Source organism: Rhincodon typus, chromosome 23, assembly GCF_021869965.1.
Source record: "Rhincodon typus isolate 14 chromosome 23, sRhiTyp1.1, whole genome shotgun sequence".
Taxonomy (NCBI): Eukaryota; Metazoa; Chordata; class Chondrichthyes; order Orectolobiformes; family Rhincodontidae; genus Rhincodon; species Rhincodon typus.
Genome location: NC_063354.1, coordinates 6,289,479 through 6,306,026, shown reverse-complemented (window position 1 = coordinate 6,306,026; position 16,548 = coordinate 6,289,479). Strand labels below are relative to the sequence as shown.

Below are 16,548 nucleotides of genomic sequence, written 5' to 3'. Positions count from 1 at the left end.
ACTTTCTCACAGTCTCCACTTTTCATGTCGTCTTCCTTTCACTGGGAGAAGTGTTTTTATTTTCTTTAAGCACAACTATCAGAAGGGCAGCAACATACTGGAATGCCGAGTGAAGTTAGATTTGTACATTGCAATGTGTGCATTGAACGAAGTACGCTGTCTTCAACTGCACTAATTGGATTTGCTAAACTGACAGCAAACCAATCCAGGATGTGTCCTGAAAAACCTTAATGCAACCACTTTAAAATGCAGTGGTACTTCACTAGAATACAGTTTGTTCAAGAACTGTTCCCCTCCTGAAGGCATTGAACCTTTCTGGATGTAATTTCATTGTCATCAACAATCCCTTCTAATGGTACTGTGCGCCACTTAGCCATTCAGTTGTGATGAGGTGAAGGGGACCATCAAAGGAGCCCAATCATCAATATCTGTTTAGAGTATGTTCTATTTCTGGCACATGGCACTGGATAGCAATAAGGAGGAGAAAACCTAGTTGATACTCTCTCCCATCTCTAGCCTGGGCTGCTAAGGCCAATTATAGCACCCCAACTGATGAGCTTAAGTAGTAGACTAAAAATCTAAAACATGTTGAGGGGTGACCTTATAGAGGTTTACAAAATCATGAGGACCATGGATAGGATGAATAGCCAAGGTCTTTTTCCTATAGTGGGGAGTCCAAAACTAGAGGCCATAGGTTTAAGGTGGGAGGGGAAAGATTTAAAAAAGACCTGAGAGAGTAACCTTTTCGCGCAGAGGGTGGTCCATGTATGGAATGAGCTGCCAGAGAAGGTGGTGGAGTTTGGTACAATTATAACATTTAAATGGCATCTGGATGAGTATATGAATAGGAAGGGTTTGGAGGGGTATGGGCCAAATGCTGGCAAATATTGGGATGTCTGTACAGCACAGACGAGTTGGACGAAAGGGTCTGTTTCCATGCTGTATGATTCTATGACTCTGTACTTAAAATGTTAGAATATATATAATGAACTACATTCATTAATAATAGCAAAAAAACAATGCTACACTACTTGTCTTATTGTTACAGATAATGTAAAGCGCACACTGGCCCATTTCAATTCTGCTGAGATCTGAAAAATGTGCCTCCACATTTCCCATCACGCGCTAACTGGACTCTCTGGTCCCTCTTTCTGTTATATCGTCTCACATAGCTGCTGCTCTTAACCAGTCCATCTCCTGGCTTTAGTCTCCCAGAAACACGTTCTTGGGCCCAAGTGGGTAGAATGTATCTCCTGTGATAAATCAGGCCCATCAAGATGTATTTACCACCTAAGAAGCAATATGCAGAAAAATCATTAGTGAAGTGATGTGATCCGTTCCCATATTATTCCATTTATTTTAACCTCAGTTTTCTTATTGGCGATCAGCCATGATCTAATTGAATTGTGAAACAGGCTCAGGGGATAGAGTAGCTCACTACTGTCCCTACGCTTTCCCACTTGAATGCATTATTTAATGTGGTTCCACAAGTGCTCCCAGTAGATTTCTCAAATTACTATTCTTCAAGTCCATTACTGGTAGGCCTGAAATAATGCCTAACCCTAACCCTAAATAATGCCCACTTTCTAACAAGGTATACTTAATGTCATTTTATTTGTGATGGATAAGGAATTGTTTCGGGATAATGGAGAGTAAATGCATATTCGTTAATGTTGTACATTTTAAAATATTAGATGTTTTTGATGCTGGAGAATTAAATGCTTTGCATTTTGAGAACCTCACAGATGTTAAAGGTTACCAGGTCTGTTAGATCACACCTTTAAACAGAATAAAGCATGTTTCCTCTCCTCCAAAAACATATTCCAGTTCCATCCTCAGAGTTGTACCAGTCTTGCATTTTTCCAATATCACATTAGGGATATGTATTGGATTGTGGACTTATGGGCAATAAACTTAGTGGCAAAAGTCACTTCATGTTGCATTTTCATTGCTGGCATGAAATTGTTCTAGTCTTACTGGACCACAGGGCTGCCCCCTCAATAGAGGGAGACGACTGGTGGTGGTTTAAACTGAGGATCACTACCTCTTAGGCAACATTAAAAAGGGGAGTCCTTCAGTTGTGCAGAAATTGAATCCATAGTGCTGTCGTCACTCTACATTGCAAACTAGCCATTCAGCCAACTAACCCCAACAAGATGGTGTTGAGCCTAGATCTTGGTGAATGAACCTAGTGATCTAACTCACTGCATCAGCTAAATTTCCTACATGTTCACAACCTGTTATAAGGGGTTGGTCGTATGATCAGGAATACTGGACTCACCAAACTTCAAGTCAGGACATAATCTTCTACAGTTGAAAGTGTCAACAACAAGAATTTGCACTTTGAAGAAGAATCCATCAGGCGTGACATATAATCGACTCATGCGATAGAATCCATTGCTGTCTACCAATAATGTCACCAGCCGCAGCCCTTTACCAAGGGTCACTATATCGTGGACTATACCACTGATTGCTGTTGAAAGATTGAATACTGTCACTGCATTAAAGAATTGAGCTGAAGTACCAAGCCATGGGATTTTGAGTTCTCATGTTCAGTTTATAAGGAATAATAGCAGTTTTTAAAAAAATACAAATTTAGCAGCAATATTTAAAACCTGTCTTAAAATAGGAAAGAGTTCCATCTGAACAAGGAATCAGTCAGCATCTGAAAAATACAGGTTAGTGTTTTGGTTGTCTATGAAACAGTAGGCTTTTTTTCTGTCTCAAATACCGACTAACCTATATATTTTCAGCATTTGCTATTGTTATTACGTAGGAATCTGTATATAAGGCTCACAAAATGTAAATTAATACATGAAATTAAGAAGGTTCATAAGTAATGTACATGTTCTAATCTTTATCTTAAGCCAAGCATCTTCGTACACAGTATCATGGATATGTAGGCTGCAGGATGGAGACACAAATTCTCCAAGACAATGCCATGTCTTTTTGGTGTCAGGGTGGGAGGGTGCAGACTGAGAACTAAAGAGTAGGAAAATAAGACCTGACACCTGCATGACATCTCATTGTAGCTGCACATTTCAAATTGTGGGTCCACAAAAGTAAAAATCTTTGTCATTTCGTTGAGCTTCTAAAAATCTAAGCTATATTATTGTTTTGATCCCCTTGCACACCACTTCAAACAACCTATTAAATTCTCCCTGCCTTAGCTCAGATCTCACATCCCCCAAGTTTTCTCTTTAAAGTTCTTTCCAAGGTTCCTCAACCACTTTCTTCGCCAAAATGTCATAAGACCAAAGGATCAGAAAATAGGTCATTCAGACCATCACATCTGCTGTGCCATTCTATCGTGGCTGATGAGTTTCTCAATCCCATTCTCCCGCTTTCTCCCCATAACCCTTGATTCTCTTGACAATTGAGAACCTGTATATCTCTGTCTTAAATATATTCAATGACCTGGCCTCCACAGCCCTCTGTGACAATGAATTCCAGAGATTCACCACTCTCTGGCTAAAGAGGTTTCCCCTTATCTCTGATCTAAAATGTTTTCCCTTTATTCTAAGGCTGTGCCCTTGGGTCCTAGTCTCTCCTACCAATGGAAATATCTTCCCAACGTCCACTCTATCCAGGCCATTCAGTATTCTGTAAGTTTCAATTTGATCCCCCCTCATCTAAACTCCATGGAGTATGGACCCTTGGTCTTCAAATGTTCCTCATATGTTAAGCCTTTCATTCCTGGGATCATTCTTGTGAACCTCCTCTGGACACGTTTCGGTGCCATTATATCCTTGCTGAGGTATGGGACCCAAAATTGCTCACAACACTCTAAATGTGGTCTCACCAGAGCTTTATGAAGCCTCAGAAGTACATCCCTGCTTTTACATTCTAGTCCTCTTGAAATAAATGCCAACATTGTATTTGCCTTTCTAACTACCGACTCAACTTGCAAGTTTACCTTAAGAAAATCCTGGACTAGAACTCCCAAGGCCCTTTGCACTTCAGATTTCTGAATTTTCTCCCCATTTAGAAAATAGTTTACACCTCTATTCTTCCTACCAAAGTGTATGACCTCACACTTCCCCATGTTGTATTCCATCTGCCACTTCTTTGCCCACTCTCCTATCCCGTCTAAATCCGTCTGCAGCCTCCTGCCTCCTCATACTACCTGTCCCTCCACCTATCTGTGTATCATCAGCAAACTTAGCCAGAATGCCCTCAGTTCCTTAATCTAGATCATTAATGTATAAAGTGAAACATCTGGTCCCAACACTGACCCTTGTGGAGCACCACTAGTCACTGGCTGCCATCCTGAGAAGGACCCTTTTATCCCCACTCTCTGCTTTTTGCCAGAGAGCCAGTCTTCTATCCATGCTAGTACCTTGCCTCTAACACCATGGGTCCTTATCTTACTCAGCAGCCTCCTGTGTGGCACCTGGTCAAAGGCCTTCTTGAAGTCCAGGTGGATAACATCCATTGGCTCTCCTTTGTCTAAACCGCTCATTACCTCCTTAAAGAATTCTAACAGATTTATCAGGCATGACCTCCCCTTGATGAAGCCATGCTGACTTTGCCCTATTTTACCATGCACTTCCAAGTATTCAGAAATCTCATCCTTCACAATGGACTCCAAAATCTTACCCAAAACCAAGGTTAGGCTAATCGGCCTGTAATTTTCAGCCTTTTGCCTTCTTAACATTAGCGATTTTCCAGTCCTCTGGGACCCTCCCTGACTCCAGTGATTCCTGAAAGATCACCACTAAAGCCTCCACTATCTCTTCAGCTATCTCTTTCAGAACTCTGGGGTGTAGTACATCTGGTCCAGGTGATTTATCCACCTTCAGAACTTTTAGTTTTTCTAGCACCTTCTCCTTGATGATGGCCACCATTCTCACTTCTGCCCCCCGACTCTCTTGAATTTTTGGGATATTACTCATGTCTTCCAATGTGAAGACTGATGCAAAGTACTTATTCAGTTCCTCAGCCATTTCTTTATTCACCTTCACTACTTCTCCAGAATCATTTTCCAGTGACCCAATGCTACTTTTACCTCTCTTTTGCCCTTTATATATCTAAAGAAACTCCTGCAATCTTCTGTTATATCACTGGCTAGCTTACTCTCATATTTAATCTTCTCCCATCCTTATTTCTTTCTTCATTGCCCTCTGTTGGTCTTTGTAGGCTTCCTAATCCTCCAGCTTCCCCCTGCCCTTCGCCGCATTATATGATTTCTGTTTGGATTTTATGCTGTCCCTGACTTCAGTTCTCAGCAATGGTTGCCTCATCTTCCCTTTAGTATGTTCCTTTTACCCAGGGATGAATTTTTGCTGTGTCTCCCGAATTACTCCCAGGAACTCCAGCCATTACTGTTCCACTGTCTTTCCTGCTAGGTTCCTCTCCCAGTCAATTCTGGTCAGCTCCTCCCTCATACTTCTGTAGTTGTCTTTATTCAGCTGTAATACCGTTACATCTGATTTCACCTTCTCTCAAATTGCAGAGTAAATTCCATCATATTATGGTCACTGCCATCCAACCTCTGCTCTAAATTGCCTCTGACATGAACCTGTTCAATTCCTCTGAGGAATGTTTTCAACATATTCATTATCCTCTTTGGGAAGTAGTTAACTTTAAGCTGTCCATTCATCTTTTGTTGTTTCATGTTAAGCTGATACATCTGATACATTCAGTTATGAATTTATGATCGTAGAATCAATGAATGATGTCAAATAATTTACTCGTGTTCATCTTATCTGCAAGTATCAGTTTAGATCAGTTGAACTCTTCTCTAATATTGTTGTGTGTATACCTATACCAAATGATCTACAGTGGTTCAAGAATGCAGCTCACTGCCACTTTCTCATAGACAACTAGGGACAGCACAGTACAAGCTGGCTCACTTTTACCTCTGGAAATTGAGAAAGGCAATATTTTGAGAAAGGCCATTTCACTGCCATGGTAATTCAGAATGTGAAATATAACCAAACAAAAGTGCTTTAATAAGAGGCAGTGTCATCATTAATGAGGTAATATTTCATGCACATCGAGATGTCAAAGCACATCATTGGTAATAAGCTTGTGAATGACAAGAACCTTATTTGCAAATGACCTGACATGCTGAAAAAGATACATTTTGTCAAAGCTTTTTGATGTGCACTCATGATCTGTCTGTGCAGTAGTTGGTAAGTGGACTCTGACTGGTAGATATATTTAAATAGTGACTATTTAACTAGTTAGTTTGTGGTTCATAAATTGCTAATCACCATGTAACAAAGGAACAGAATATTATTTAAATGAAGAAAAATGGCAGAAAGCTGCAAAACAAAGAGACTTGGGGATACTTTTGCATGAAACACAAAAAGCTAACATACAGGTTCAGCAGGTAGTCAGGAAGGCTAATGGAATGTTGGTCCTTATTTCAACGGGGTTAGAGTATAAGAGTAGAAAAGTCTTACTGCAACTGTACAAGGTACTGGTGAGACCATATCTGGAATACTTGTCAGTAGTTTTGGTCTCTTCATTTAAGAAAAGATATTCTTTAACTGGAGGGAGTTCATAGAAGGTACACTAGGATAATCCCCAGTATGGAGGCATTGTCTTATGAGCAAAGGCTAAACAAGTTGAAGCTCTACTCACTGGAGTGTGGAAGAATGAAAGGTGATCTCATTGAAACACATAGGATTCTTATGGACAGGGTAAATGTAGACAGGATGTTTCCCCTTATGGTGGTGGGGGGGGGCAGGGGGAGGGTCTAGGACGAGAGGGCATAATATTAGAATTAAGGGGTGCAATTTTAAGACTTGGATAAGGAAGAATTTCTTCTCTGAGAGGGTTGTTAGTCTTTGGATTTCCTTGCCACAGAGAGCTATGAGACAGCATTCCCATGTTTATATTTACGGTTGGGATAAATAGATTTTTGATCAGTAGGGGAATCAAGGGTTACAGGGAAAGGGCAGGAAAGTGGATATAAGCAATTTTGTTGAATCAACTGTGACCCTATTGAATGGCAAAGCCGGCTCAAGGGGCCAAACAGTCTATTTCTGTTTCTATTTCTAATGGTCTTATGTTCTTACATTGCTTAAACCTGAAACCTCATTCATTACTCAGTACACATTATCACTGTTGCCTCAGAACTCAAGGACGATGAGGCATTCATTTAAGATTAATTGACACAGCATTACTCGTCTTATTAGTTTAACCTAATGTTGAAGATCTGTATATAAATGAAAGCATAGAATAAACAGGATTAAGTAAACAGAAATGACAATAGCACAGTATTTCTCATCTCAATGTGATAAGTTGTTAACTAGATCCTTCTCCATCATTTAAAGTAGAAAACAAGTGACTGGAGTAGGATGATGTGAAGACCATTGCCAAAATGTGGTAATGATTATACTTACATGTTATTCTTATATTACATTATTTTATGATCAGTGATTCATTTTGACATCAAAGTTTGCAAGTTAGTTAGTAATAACATTAATTAAGTTTAATTTCATAGGAACATGTCTCTTCATACTATTTTAGAGTGTTTAATATAAATGGATCTATTCTTTCAATAATTACTAATAGAGGGATATCAAATAAATACAAATGATGTTCTTCTGATAGCAATTTTCTTTGTTCCAAACATTCAATGGTACACAGAAAGAAACAAGTTTAATAAATTGAGAAAAAGTACATAATTTTCCAAAAGCATTATCCCACAAAAGATGTTTTCAGTCCAGGTTATTGGTGTATATTGTCCCAAATGAACATGTATGTGTAGCAATAATAATTTAACTCAATGTGAGACTCCTCCAAAATCCTGGAAAATGTGCTAAAAAGAAGCAAAATAAATTGTACATTCCCACCCACCCCTTTCACAACTGCCACCACTAAAACAAACCTAATACCCATAGTATACTCACTCCAAGAATCACCAGTTGGGATCCCTGACTGCAGATTCTATCCTATGACATAACTTTTCATATATGGAAAGTCAACAGAAATGACTTTGAAACCTCAATCTATTCTTACCAAATTCACTGTTGCAGTAGAATTCTCTTTCATTCTTTTCCTTTCTGCATTCAATTGAACATAACTCTTTATTGTAATCTTTGAAAGAAGCAAAGAAAAACTAGATTAATTAATGAAGTAATTCAGGGTTCACATCTGACAAAATACTGCCTACCTATATATAGCATCTTTCATGTATTCAACATGTTACTAAATGCTTTATAATGATAGAGTCATAGGTTTATACAGTATTTAAACAGGTTCCTCAGTCCAATTCATCCATGTTGACCTGATGTCCCAATCTGACCTAGTCCTATTTGCCAGTATTTGGTCCATATCCCATTAAACCCTTCCTCTTCATGTACCCATCCAGATTCCTTTTAAATGTCATAATTATACTTGCCTCTAACATTTCCTCTGGCAGCTTGACCCACACACGCACCACCCTTTGCATGAAAAGGTTACCCCTCAGGTCCCTTTTAAGTCTTTCCCCTCTCATCTTAAACCTATGCCTTTTGGATTCTGCTACTCTTGGAAAAGGACCTTGGTTATTCACCCTATTGATGACTCTCATGATTTTATAAACCTCATAAGGTCACCGCTCAGCCTCCGACGCTCCAGGGAAAAATCCTCCAACCTATTCAGCATCTCCTTATAACTCAAACCTCTAGTCCCAAAAACATCCTTGTAAATCAAGTTTAACAACATCCTTTGAGAAGGCTGACCAGAAATGTATGCAGTATTCCAAAAGTGGCCTCACCAATGTCCTGTACAGCTACTGTATGACATCCCAACTCCTATACTCAGTATTCAGAACAATGAAAGCAAGTGTGCCAAATGCCTTCTTCACCACCTTGTCTACCTGCAATTCACTTTTAAGGAACTATGCACCTGCACCTCAAGGTCTCTTTGTTCAATTAATTGCTTTTACAGTTGCAATTATTTCTAAAGTAAACAGAGGAGCTGATTTACGCACAAGACAGTCTCACAAATGGCCAAGATAAATCCCCAATTTTGATGAAGAATTAATGATGACCAAGCATTGGGAAAATTCCCTGCAAATAACTGAATGTGCAGCAGTGATAGCAATGGCTCGATTTTAACTGCCATGTTTAAATGTGGTCTGGAAAATAGTGCCTGTCTCAAGGCAGCAACAGACAGGCTCATTCAATTTTAATAACCAGGCCTTTTTCCCACCACAATAGTATCCGTACCCAGCTACTCAGGAAGCAGCTGCCTGATGATAAATATCAGCAGGAGGCAATGGTTTCCAACTCTAGTTAAATTCTGGGAGGGAAATTTTGGTCAGGTCAGCGAAGTGTGGTCAGATAGGGTGGATGAGAAATGGGGGTGGGGGTGGAAGAATTCCAAGCATTCGAAAATGGTTTTGTTGTGGGGATGTAAGAAACATCTCGTGTCATAAACAACCCAGAAAGAATGCCATATTTTAAAAAATCATACTTTCTTTTGCTCTAGCTCCTTTTTACAGCAGGATTGACATATTGGGGATGACCTGCATCTTTAATAAAGTCTTGTTAAAATAGTAAATTGGCTCTGAACCCCTCTATCTGGATATTTGGAGAACACTGGTGGCTTGCAGACACTTGTTGCTTGCAATGTAAAATTGTTCTTGACAAATTTGGGAGAATCCCCTCTATTCCATCCTTTCCAAGGGAATAGTTTTAAGGAGCAGCAATGACAAACATTTCATCACAACACAAAAGAAATGCTATATCTACACTTCAAAATTTGCATATTGTTTAAACATAAGCCAAACATTGTCCAAGGACCCCGTAAATGTTAGTATTCCAAAACAGCCATATATCACTTTAACTACAGGGTTAACGTTTCGAGTCTGATGTCTCTTCATCAGAGTCACTGGACTCAAAACATTAACTTTGCTTTCTCTCCACTGATACTGCCAGACCTGCTGAGTTTTGCTAACGATTTCTGTTGCAGTTTCAGATCTCCAGCATCCAAAGTTCTTTGTTTTATTCTGTGCCACTTTAACGTCTTATTTTTCCCTTTCGATTTATTGATAAATATGTGTCAAAGACATCACCCGAGCAAGTAGTCAATCTGTGTGTAGGGAATGTGTGTAATTCTCCACAGGGATTGGATAGCAAAGAGTGTGTGTCAGATATTTTACATACCACGATTAGCAGCTCAAAACTGGGATTGGCAGAAACTGGAATTAAGTAATGTTTTATTTAAAATCTTTTTGACACTTCTGCTCCAAGATGCATCTATTCTAGCATCCTTAAGCTGGGTGTAAGGGGTTCATTAAAGCTTTGAACATTTATATGGGGTAGTTTCTGCAATTGGGCACTTCCAGGGTGATCTTGGGCTACATTCAAATAATTTCTCAAGAAATTCATTCTACAGGAAGTGACCTCTTGCTGAAATCCTCGCCCACTTTCTCTCTCAGAGCTCAAATTTCTCCAATGAATAGTGAACACTGAAATTTGGCAGGCTCTGATTGATCCCCAATTTGGGGTGATGGAATTCTCTCCTTGGATGGATGACTGCAGCTCTAACAACACTCATGAAGTTTGACACCGTCCAGGACAAAGCAGCCTTCTTGATTGGTACCATATCCACAGATAGTCACTCCCCCCATCACCAATGTTCGGTAGCAGCAATGTGTACTGCAGAAATTCTCAAGGCTTTTTAAACAGTACCTTCCAAACCCATGACACTCCTATCTAGAAGGGCAAGGACAGTCGATACATGGCAAACTACCACTTGCAGTTCCCATCTAAATTGCATTCCATCTTGATTTGGAAATATATTGTTGTTCCTTCTGTATTGCTGGGTAAAAATCCTGTAACACCCTCTCTGATGACTTGGGCATCTACCTACAGCAAATGGACTACAGTGGTTTAAAAAGGCATCTCACCACCACTTGCCCAAGGGAAACTAGGAATGGGCAATAAATGCTGGCCCAGTCAGCAATGCCCACCCCTTAAATGACAGAGTCGCATAAGGAGATATTAGGGCAGATGGCAAAAATTTAGGCCAAAGAGGTAAGTTCTAAGGAGAGGGGAGAAGTGAAAAATTTAGGAAAGGAAAATCCAGAATGGTAATAAATGTCTTAGCAATGTCAGTGTCATGTAACAACATAATAATTACCTTCTCTGAGTATGTTAAAGTGATAGAGCAAACTTGAAGGACGTTGATTGATTGCAGATGATGAATTGATTCCATTTATGAATGTTTCACTTGTTCTGTATCGAATAGTCTTTCTGGATCTGTTCTCCTCAAGGTCTAGATTGTACGATGTAGCTCTTTCTCCCTGTTTTGTTACATGATGATGGAGCTGTGTGCCCTGATGATAATTGTGGGCCGGACGCATTGAAAAACCTGACTGCATGCTTTTGGCCAGAAGGTCGTAGTAAATCGGTGACCTATTCAGGTTGGACTTATCTGGATACAATGAAGACACGAGGCCTTGCAAGTTGTTTGGTTGCCATCTTTCCTGTCTCTCAGGATGTTCTTTTGCAGTTGCTTTGTAATTCTGCCTCTCTGTGCTTTCATTCCTTTTGTTGATTTTTTCAAAGAAAACCATGGGACTAAGTTTGCCCTCTGTATGTGAGATTTCATTTTTGATCTTGTATTGTTGATAAGAAGTCTCTTTTTTCTCAAAAAAGGCATCAAGAACAGGTAAACTGGTCTCCAGGCAACTACGGTTTTTGTGTGGCAATTTTGTCAGATTTACTGAAGGGTCAAGAAGCCCTGAGGAGGAAGATCTGTGGTTATTCCAAATTGTGGTATGAGCTCTATATACAGAAGACAGGGTAAAATATACCAGAACTTCAGAGCTTTTTCCACTAGTCACAGGTTCAGAGAACTTTGAAGTACTTATATAAATAATTGCTTGGTTTTACGGAACTTGAATATTGTTGAAAAAAGACACAATTTGTCAAAGTTTTTCATCTTGTAGTCATCCTGAAAGGTTTCAGCAAAATGCATCTTTTTTCAGCAATACAAATAGGGAAGTCATAGAGTCACAGAAGTCTACAGCACAAAAAAAACACTCAGCCCATCGAGTCTGCAAAGGTCACTAAGTTTCACTAAAACTATGTAAAGTACTAGTCACCCACAGCTGGTGTACTGTGAACAGTTTTGGTCCCCATATGCAAGGACTGGTATTAGAGGCAGTCCAGGGAAAGTTCACAAAGCTGATCCTGATTATGAAGGCACGGTTTTATGAGGAGAGTTTGAGTAGGTTAGGCCTATACTCATTCGAGTTTGGAAGAATGAGAAACAATTTTATTGAAACATACAAGATTCTTAGGGGACTTAACAGGGTAGATGCAGAAGGGTTGTTTACCCTTGTGGGAGTGTCTAGTACCAGTAGGCATAATCTCAGAATAAGAGATCATACATTTAAGACGGATGAGTTAGAATTTCTTCTGTCAGAGGATCATAAATCTGTGGAATCTGTGGAATTTTTTACTACAGAGGGCTGTTGAGGCTGGGTTATTAAATGTGTTCAAGACTGAGATAGAGATTTTTAATCAGAAACGAAATTCATGGCTATGGGGAAGATGCAGGCAAATGGAGTCGAGGATTATCAGATCAGCCATGGTCTCACTGAATGGCAGAGCAGACTTGATGGGCTGAATGGCCTACTTCTACTCCTGTGTTTTATGGTCTACTTTTTTTGGTCTACTCTTTTTTACAATTAATTTACTGAACTTCTATCACTCTTCATCACCCCTAAAACCTCTGGTATTTCCACTTTCTATCCAGTCATGTCTTCTTGCTCAGTCCTCACTTTCTTCCCCACACTCCACATTGTCGAGTACAGAAGGAGGCCATTTAGCCCAAGGTAGTCAAACAGGAGGCTGGAAGAACACAGCAGACCAGGCAGCATCTGGAGGAAAGGAGCAGTCAACGTTCTTCAGGGCTGGAAGAAGGATAATACCAGAAACATTGCTCCTTTCCTCCAGATGCTGCCTGGCCTGTTGTGTTCTTCCAGCCTCCTGTTTGGCTACTTTGGATTCCAACATCTGCAGATTTTTCTGTCTCTAGCCCCATTTAGCCCATAGCAGGCTGGCTCTTCGAATAAAAGTACAGAATTAAACCCAATCCCATGTCATTCCCAACAATGTTTAGTTTCATTGTCAATGTTTTTTTAAATTCTCTCACCTTGAAGCTATCTATGAATCTGTTCCCTGCTCCCTTTCAAGCGATGCCCCAATCTGAACAACTCAAAAACTAATTCTCCGAATTTTCCCACTGAATTTCTTTCAACAATTACCGTAAAGCTGCATCTTTCAGTTACCAACCTTTGAGGTAGCGGAAACAATTTCTCCCAACGTACTCTGTCAAAACCCCTTAGAACTATGTACATCTCTGTTGATTGTAAAATTGCTTTAAACTTCGCAGTTTAACGATCTCAGGCAGTTTATTTTTACACAATAATCGCAGTGTCTCCATGACTATTAATATTGATACAGTAGCAGCTTTTGATTCCAGAGTTAATTTTGACTAAATTAAAATTCATTTCTTTCTGTTGAGTTTTGCTATCACGATTATTTAGCTCTAAATTCAGCTATTACTATTAACTTAATGATAACGTTCCTGTACTCTTATAAATAGCACCTAACTCTTTAAGACATTGATTATGCTAATCCATAGTTTCATACGCTGTACTCATTTCTCCAATAACTGCAGCCTGGTCTATGGCTACGAGCAGATGACTGAATTTCCACTTAGTCTTCTCACGAGTGAATTCCTGGCATATCCGGAACTTTGGCAGAGTTTTTGCACTTCTTTCATCTCGGGAAAGTTGAACCCAATTGCAGTAGTTGAGATCAACGAACACAATACCGACCAACCACTGACCCTGAAGCTGAGTACCTCACGGGCGAAATCCCCTTTTCACTTTTGGGAAACCAAAACAAGTTCTAATTATCAAATTCATTGTTGGTATAACCAGGCTACATTGACAAAGGCAGAGGGACTAGTCAAAGTGTTACTTTCTTCATGATTTCCGAGACATATTCGACTCAATTTACAGCTTTACACTCTTTTAAGATGAATCAGTTGCATAAGTTACACATACAGCTAAATTTCTTCAAGTTTTTCTTTAGAGGCATCCTCTTACTCCTACTTTCTTGGATTTAATATTAAATATTATAACATACGTACGACCATTTCAAATACAGCGTAGCGTTTAAGTTATTTATTTTGTTTGCAAAGTTGGATAAAATTCTTCTCACCTTTAGTGTTTGCAAATATGACGACCGAAAAAACATGTATAAATATCAAGCCATTCATACTGAAGCAGGAACGGAAAACAAGCGATTGAAGAGGAGAGAAAATTGAGGAGGAGAGAGAATGTCCTTTTGTTTTATACCCTTCTTGGGTTATGCTAATGAAGGGGCAACAGCCGAGGATAACCCTACATCAACAGATTAAATTTCACTGTTTTCCATTTAAGAACTGATTTGTTGAGACCTGACTTTTTTTTGGCTTTGAATAATGCAACAATGTCCCTGGATATATAATGAGAAAGATTTCCAGTAACTTTTAGTACTCGAAAAGTATCTTAATTGACCCCATCTATTCGTCAAATGCTGTGTTAAAAGCAACTCTTACAAAAGTTATGCTGTCTTCAGTAGTCACCGCGTTAAAAAATATAGCCAAATTGAATTGCTGTATTTTCCCAAGTAAACGAGGATTTTACGTTTGTTTCCATTGAAACACCACATCACTTGCAAAAATCATAACCAACACATCCTTGTTTATTAAATGTACTTTTGTGAGAACTTTCATTTTGCATTTGGGAAATAGAAACTCCCTTTTTCTGTACGATGACCAGGCGGCAAAGATTAGCAATAAAATAGAGTATACTGTGGGCATCGGGTGGGAACTATTGAATTGTAATCTAATCAGTTCTACTCTGTTCTATCTGTTTAGTTAATAGCTTTTATTTTCAGAATGAGTGCATCAATTCTGAATGATAATATCGTGGGATTTTTTTGTTTTGCTTAAAGACAGGCACTTGCTGCACGACCGTCGTGGTTGTTTCTGCTCTTCGCTATCACCCTCTGCTGGCACTTGGCTCGAAGCGCATCGAGAGCTCGCCGCCGAAACAGAGCGCTTTCCCGGTTGAGGGACCGCTTTCTCGCTGGGTTTTGAGGTCTTGCAAACGCGTCGGCGGCGTCTTTGTTCGAGTACCGTGTGGGCAGCGGGTTGGACTGAAGAACCGGGTCAAGCCGCCCAGGCTGGCGTGCGAGAGCGATAGAAAAAGATGCGACTAGACGACCCAGATGGGACTCGAACCCACAATCCCCAGCTCCGGAGGCTGATGCCTTATCCATTAGGCCACTGGGTCATCACAATGAAGAGCAACAGACAGTACGACATGTATATGTGGCATTCTTAATATAGACAAATATTTACGTTTAAAATTAGGTTTGATAGTTATGTGGACGACAGAGAATATTTACACAGCAGTGCAGATGGTCAGAGCATATATTCTACTGTTTACAAGACTCGCAAACAGTTAACGTATAGACACAGTGTAGGTAAACAGCCAATCATTTGTACGGGAGAGTAAGTGCAACTTGCAGAGTTTACAAGACAGAAGGTACAGAAAATAGGTGGGAAGAATCGTATGATGGTTGGGATTAGAATAGTTAGGTGGTTGTTTTTGACTGTCATAAACACAGTAGGCCGAACAACCCTTTTACTGTGCTGTTGATCTTTATGACTATGATGAAGAAGGCCATTTAGACCATTGTGTCCATGCTATCTGCACTTACCAGTCCCACTTCACCACCTTTAACTGGGAGCCTCGCAATTTCTTCCCTGCGCAGTTTTTGAATTACTCAATGTGTGTCCACAACTCACCCAGGCAGTCATTCCAGATCGTAATCATTGGCAGTGTGAAAATATTTTTCCTCGTGTCATGTTCTTTTGCCAACCATCTTAAATTGGCGTCATAGAGTTGGAGCTTTTAGAACACGGAAAGAGCCCATTCTGCCTATCTTGTGTCTGTGCCAGTCATCAAACATTCATCTATTCTAAGACAACAAGGTGCAGGGCTGGATGAACACAGCAGGCCAAGCAGCATCATAGGAGCAGAGAGGCTGACGTTTCGGGCCTCGACCCTTCATCTATTCTAATCCCATTTTCCAGCAATTGGCCTGTAGTCTTGTTGCAATGGCAAATGCTCAACTAAATAGTTCTTAAATGTCTTGAGGATTCCTTCCCAACTCTTCCACCCTTTTAGGCAGTGAGTTCCAGATGTCCACAATCCTCTGGATGAAAAAAATGGGACTCAAGACAGCCTCCATACTTCCTGCTCGTTACATTAAAACTATTCCCCATTTATTGACCCCTCTACTAAATAAAAAAGGTTCTTCCTATCCACCTGTCTGTGCTCCACAGAACCTTGTACACTGTGATAACTTGTACAAGGTCCATGGGGAATCACTAATCAATCTCCCTGTGGACCTTCTTGAATATGAGTTCCCTTCGTAACAGGAAATGGCTTGCCTTGTTGGAAATCAATACCTGAGCCCTTTATAAAGGAGACTCAACAGGTTAAAAGAAAAAAATGGAAAAGCAAAAAGTCAT

At 39.9% G+C, this 16,548-nt stretch overlaps 2 protein-coding genes and 1 non-coding gene across 3 annotated transcripts in view; 1 reads left to right on the top strand and 2 right to left on the bottom strand.

Moving 5' to 3' along the window:
- Positions 1-1,026: 1,026 nt before the first annotated feature.
- On the bottom strand, positions 1,027-15,895 carry LOC109929773 (UPF0450 protein C17orf58 homolog). The gene is made up of 4 exons (XM_020529348.2): positions 15,820-15,895; positions 7,975-8,052; positions 2,282-2,473; positions 1,027-1,290 (listed from the first exon to the last, which is right to left on the bottom strand). Exons 1-4 carry the CDS (start codon positions 15,845-15,847, stop codon positions 1,076-1,078), a joined length of 513 nt encoding a protein of 170 aa, XP_020384937.2. The 5' UTR covers positions 15,848-15,895; the 3' UTR covers positions 1,027-1,075.
- Positions 15,032-16,548, top strand: part of LOC109929771 (karyopherin alpha 2 (RAG cohort 1, importin alpha 1)) — a 17,399-nt gene continuing 15,882 nt past the window's right edge. The window contains exon 1 of the mRNA XM_048611044.1: positions 15,032-15,324. The gene's annotated coding sequence lies outside the window, so the exon portion shown is untranslated. The remainder of the gene's footprint in view (positions 15,325-16,548) is intronic.
- trnar-ccg lies at positions 15,229-15,301 on the bottom strand. Its single transcript has one exon. It is a non-coding gene; the product is annotated as a tRNA-Arg (tRNA).

What these genes read in the sequence shown, in the direction of transcription:
- LOC109929773 (XM_020529348.2), bottom strand. Translation starts at nt 15,847, where the DNA reads ATGATTACGATCTGGAATGACTGCCTGG. An exon ending in CTACTGCAACAGTGAATTTG is followed by an intron (nt 2,474 to 7,974) that starts GTAAGAATAGAT and finishes ATCTTTCAACAG; the next exon opens with CAATCAGTGGTATAGTCCAC. An exon ending in ATGTCCTGACTTGAAGTTTG is followed by an intron (nt 1,291 to 2,281) that starts GTGAGTCCAGTA and finishes ATTGCTTCTTAG; the next exon opens with GTGGTAAATACATCTTGATG.